The 5,540-nt window shown below is 46.3% G+C and overlaps 1 protein-coding gene across 1 annotated transcript in view; it reads left to right on the top strand.

Annotated features, from left to right (window-relative positions):
- The window catches only part of DLL1 (delta-like 1 (Drosophila)), a gene marked incomplete at its 5' end in the record, with an annotated part of 7,414 nt that extends 2,761 nt beyond the window's left edge, over positions 1 to 4,653 (top strand). Inside the window, 7 exons of the mRNA XM_009891465.1 lie at positions 490 to 550; positions 1,036 to 1,166; positions 1,313 to 1,482; positions 1,624 to 1,840; positions 2,560 to 3,352; positions 3,468 to 3,582; positions 3,975 to 4,653. Of these exons, the coding sequence (XP_009889767.1) occupies positions 490 to 550; positions 1,036 to 1,166; positions 1,313 to 1,482; positions 1,624 to 1,840; positions 2,560 to 3,352; positions 3,468 to 3,582; positions 3,975 to 3,980 (1,493 nt within the window). The remainder of the gene's footprint in view (positions 1 to 489; positions 551 to 1,035; positions 1,167 to 1,312; positions 1,483 to 1,623; positions 1,841 to 2,559; positions 3,353 to 3,467; positions 3,583 to 3,974) is intronic.
- Between the last annotated feature and the right edge of the window lie 887 nt (positions 4,654 to 5,540).

Raw genomic sequence — 5,540 nt, 5'->3', positions numbered from 1 at the left:
GGCCCCATTGGCTCCGGGGCCGGGGTATTGTTGCAGTGGGGCAGCTGCTGGGAGAGAATAGACAATAGAGCAGCTGTCTTGCACTGGCACCCTGCACACCAGCTGTCCACTCTTATCTGCACACACACTTTCGGGGGATATTAAGAGGTGGAGCTGTGTGCATAGAATTGGAAAAAAGGACTTCTGACCCTCACTGGGAAGGGAAGGGGGGTGAGGGGCTGTGGGGAAGGGAGCAATTGTGAGCCCTCTTTTGTCTGTGTGCAACTGTATTAAGAAGAATGCTCATCCCTGGCGATAAGTAAAGTGCCCAGTTACGGGGCGAGATCAATACTCCTGCAGACTCCAGAGATTAACTCAGCTGTGCTTAACTGCCCCGACCTAGTAAAAGGGGCTCGCTCCCCACCCGCAAGGTGCTCTCGGGATTGGACTTGTAAAAGGGAAGCGTTCGGCCCCGGTGCTGATGTCTCTCCCTGCTTGGTTTGTTTACAGCGATTTGTTTGCCTGGATGCGATGAGCAACACGGCTTTTGCGACAAACCTGGGGAATGCAAGTAAGTTTTCCACTCCCCTCCTGCTCCCTTCTTTGTCTTTAACATTGATGCTCTGGTGTTAAGTGAGCCATTGCTCAGTGGAAGGGTCGGTTTAAATGCCTTTCTTCGTATTAGATGGTAATTTGAGAAATCCAGGTGATGCCAGATCAAAGTATTAATCTACAAGTCAAAGATCAATGCCATTAATATTAACCTAATGAGTTTACAGTGCTGTGTGTAAGGTTTAGTTGTTTGTTACTAGAGTAAACAAATTAACTACCTGGAACCGTGGCTCTATCTAAGGAAGTGGAAGAAATAGCTGGGACTGATGAAAGCTGATGCTACGGTTGGACTCGGTGACTTTCTCACATGAAGGATCACTGAGGGCTTTTAGGAAACTTGATCCCTGGCATCAGTGTGTTTGCAGAGTTTGTGATAGGGTTTCCAACTGTGAGAAGTCTAAATCTGACAAGACTTTGTTGTTGTTTTTTTTTTTTTTTTTTCAGATGCAGAGTGGGTTGGCAGGGGCGATATTGTGATGAGTGCATCCGATACCCAGGCTGCCTTCATGGTACCTGTCAGCAGCCGTGGCAGTGCAACTGCCAAGAAGGCTGGGGTGGCCTTTTCTGCAACCAGGGTGAGTTTTCAGTCCTTGCCCGAGAGTCTGTTTTAAAACGCAGAAAGCAGGCAGCTATTTCCAGCTCACCTACCCTGTGCTAGCCTTGCAAAGTAGCAAGTGTCTTGACTGCCCTCTTTAAAAAAAAATAAATAAATCTTTTACAGACCTGAACTACTGCACCCACCACAAGCCTTGTAAGAATGGTGCCACATGCACCAACACTGGTCAGGGGAGCTACACTTGTTCTTGCCGACCCGGGTACACAGGCTCAAACTGTGAGATTGAAATCAATGAATGCGACGCCAACCCTTGCAAGAATGGTGGAAGCTGCACTGTAAGTTTGAGTTGCTTGTGTCATCTGAAACCCCAAGGGAGGAGTTAATGTCAGTTTTACTGATTTTTTTTGACATCCTTGTTTGGATTTCGAAGCAGCTTCGGATAAGTATTTTGACCACTTCTTATTTCTTCCCCCTAGGATCTCGAGAACAGCTATTCCTGTACCTGCCCCCCAGGCTTCTATGGCAAAAACTGTGAGCTGAGCGCAATGACGTGTGCTGACGGACCGTGCTTCAATGGTGGGCGATGCACCGACAACCCTGATGGGGGATACAGCTGCCGCTGCCCACTGGGTTATTCTGGGTTCAACTGTGAAAAGAAAATCGATTACTGCAGTTCCAGCCCATGTGCTAATGGTAAGGCCAAATATGCTACAGTGATCTTGTAAAAGGAGACCATCCAGTTATTTTGGCTTATGGTCTGGCGCTCATAACAAGGCCCACTGATCAGTCATTGTCCATGTCATGTCAATAGACGACTTGGTGGAGGAACTGTACTTGAAAAACAATGGTATGGTTTGGGCCACTGCTGCAGATCGCGTTTTCTCAAGGGGTGACTGTAGCCAGGTAACTTGGCCTGAAGCTTCATAAAAATGTGGAGGATTATACTTGCAAATGTTTTGTGAAGACTCTTTGAGGTCTGTGGATGCGAAATGCCATACAAGTGCTAAACATTATTACTTGTAAGCTGGTAACAGTAATCTTCCTGCTTTGATTAAACTAGTGAAGACTTTCTTTACTGCAATCCTCCTCATTCATCACCACTCAAACTCTGTAATGTGAGATTGTGGTGTTAACTTGATCTGGACTAGCTTTGTTGTCCAAGCTGAGTGAAATGTTAAAAAGGGAATAGGACGGAGAATGCAAAATAGATCTGATTGATTAACAAATATCTTCCTTAAAAAAAACCCCATACTTTTTCTGGTGGATCAGACTTGGCAAAGGTTGAGCTAACCTATCAAAAAGAAAGCTTTTCTCAGCTGCCGGTTGTGATGGTCGCCCTGACAGCAGCAGGTGGGAGGCTGTCGGGTCTGTCTGCCCACCACTCAATGCTCGTCCCCCTTGGTGTCTTGCAGGAGCCCAGTGCGTCGATCTGGGGAACTCTTACATATGCCAGTGCCAGGCTGGCTTCACTGGGAGACACTGTGATGACAACGTGGATGACTGCGCCTCCTTTCCCTGTGTCAATGGAGGGACCTGCCAGGATGGTGTCAATGACTATTCCTGCACCTGCCCCCCAGGATACAACGGGAAGAACTGCAGCACCCCAGTGAGCAGATGTGAACACAACCCCTGCCACAACGGGGCCACCTGCCACGAAAGAAACAACCGCTACGTCTGTGAGTGTGCCCGGGGGTACGGCGGGCTCAACTGCCAGTTTTTGCTCCCCGAGCCGCCTCAGGGACCGGTCATCGTCGACTTCACCGAGAAGTACACGGAAGGCCAGAATGCCCAGTTCCCCTGGATCGCTGTGTGCGCCGGGATTATTCTGGTCCTCATGCTGCTGCTGGGGTGTGCTGCTGTGGTCGTCTGCGTCAGGCTCAGGGTGCAGAAGAGGCACCACCAGCCTGATGCCTGCAGGAGCGAGACTGAGACCATGAACAACCTGGCGAACTGCCAGCGCGAGAAGGACATTTCCATAAGTGTCATTGGTGCCACTCAGATTAAAAACACGAACAAAAAAGTAGACTTTCACAGCGATAACTCTGATAAAAGTGGCTACAAAGTCAGATACCCATCAGTGGATTACAATTTGGTGCATGAACTCAAGAATGAGGACTCTATTAAAGAGGAGCACAGCAAATGTGAAGCCAAGTGTGAAACGTATGATTCAGAGGCAGAGGAGAAAAGTGCAGTACAACTAAAGAGGTATCTCTCACATCCGAGTGGGGGCTGGCTTGACTCTGAAGGGGAGGGGTGTGTCTCATAGGTAGCGTTAAGCAACAACCATCTCACCTGTGTTGTCTCTTTTTGTCTTCAATAGTGATACTTCTGAAAGAAAACGACCAGATTCAGTATATTCCACTTCAAAGGACACAAAGTACCAGTCGGTGTATGTCATATCAGAAGAGAAAGACGAGTGCATCATAGCAACTGAGGTTAGTATACTGCCTGGCAGTTAGAACAGCAGAGAAAAGTCTCAATGCGCAACCCTCATCTAGCACATGTCAGGGCTGCTAAACTCTTTTCCACAGTGCCACCGTGATTTGTACCTGCTGAAATCCAGCCAGCTCGAGTTTGTCGTGCTGTGGACTTTGTAAAGATAAGCTCAGTGACTTACTGCATTGCACATTATGGATACGATGACTTTCGCAGACAAGGGTACAATGATAGCGTGGTTGTGGTCTGCTGACTTACGCCTTAGTGTGCGTCATGCATAGTCTGTTCTTGCACGGCATAAAGAGAGATTCTTGACCCTCTGCAGCCTTGTAGCCCTCTTCTTACTTTCCATTAACCTCTCCTGATCTCCGCTTGTGTTTTCTCTCACCAGGTGTAAACCAGAGGTGATATGGCAAGGTGGTTGTTCAGAACAATTTCAGAGGAGACGTGCCCCGATGAATGCTGCTGAAAGAGGAATGGGAGATAGATTCCTTCACTGACTGCTGCTGAGAAACTAAATTCAGGCTTGAGCTGGTTCTCTACTGAAGTTAGCAAAGTGACTGCAAAATAAAGAAACAAGATGGACACCAGGCAAGGGTCTGTGTTCAAGGATTACTGTTGCACTGCCTTTTACGAATTTTATCATTGCACTATGGTCAGTTGCTTTTCTATATATATTTAAATGAATGGACTTAATTACTACATAAGAAGCATGCACTGCCTGAAGTGTATATTTTGGATTCTTATGAGCCAGTTTTTTCTTGAATTAGAGACACAAACACTGCCTTTATTGTCTTTTTTGATACTAAAATGTGTTTTTACTAGGTGAGAAAAAGTGTGTTATTTTTTTGAATCTGTAAAAATATTTTCATGATAATTGTAAAGCTTGAGTATTTTGTGATGTTCCTTTTTTTTATAATTTAAATTTTTTGGTAAATATGTACAAAGGCACTTCGGGTCTATGTGACTATATTTTTTGTATATAAATGTATTTATGGAATATTGTGCAAATGTTATTTGAGGTTTTTTTACCGTTTTGTTAATGAAGAAATTCATTTTTAAAATATTTTTCCAAAATAAATATTATTAATGATAATCAGAGTGCTATGTTTATTCCATAACCGATGATAAATTGACTGAACCTTGCAACCAGGCATCTGACAAGCTTCTGTGGACTCACGAGTGGATGCGGTAGGACCAGGTCCTATCACAAAGGGTGGGGAAAAACTTGTTCTGTGTAGACCCACCTCCTCCTTTCCCCTCCTAACCTTCTGAACTGCTGACCCCAAGGTTTTGCTCACTCTTACCCCAAAGGCAAGTGTCGGTCAAAACCTTGAGTAATGTTTGCTCAGTCATGTTGGGCTGTGTATATATAAATACATTCGGCATCGTTTCCCGAGGAAGAGCAACGTGAGTGCACTCCATTGCAATCCAGACGCAGGCCTCGTCATGACTCAGCTCTTTGTTTCTCTCAACCTCAAACACTTGCCTGGAGCTCAGGGGTGTTTGGGACACCCAGAGCACACCAGTGAAGCCCCTGGGCTCCGGCCTTTGATGCGCACCCATGGGATGCGAGCTCCCCCAGTCACACATGCCGGGGGGGTGGCATTTCCCTCCCCAGGAAAGGGTGACACTGGATTGACTGGTGGCCACAACTCTCCTGTCTATGATACCTGTCTAAAGGATTAGTTGCATCTTTGGTTTCAACTCTGCCCCTGGTCCCTGCTGCCTTCATACTGGGGCAGGGTGTGATCCCATCCCCTGGCTTGGCCCTGAATGCTCAGGCAATTTCCCCAATTTAGCTTGCCTAAACTAGCTCTCCTCCAGGTTGTGCTGCATGTTAAAACAGAAACAGGCAAAGTGTTCTTCCACTTCAGGAAGTAAAGGAAAATATAGAAAATAATTTATTTTTTGATCCATTAAATCTGAACCCACCCCAACCATTGTGAGCCACCTC

The sequence above is a fragment of the Charadrius vociferus genome, unplaced genomic scaffold, assembly GCF_000708025.1.
Source record: "Charadrius vociferus isolate BGI_N301 unplaced genomic scaffold, ASM70802v2 scaffold68, whole genome shotgun sequence".
Lineage (NCBI taxonomy): Eukaryota > Metazoa > Chordata > Aves > Charadriiformes > Charadriidae > Charadrius > Charadrius vociferus.
The sequence above is the reverse complement of the archived record's forward strand: the minus strand, read 5'-3'. Positions and strand labels throughout refer to the sequence as shown.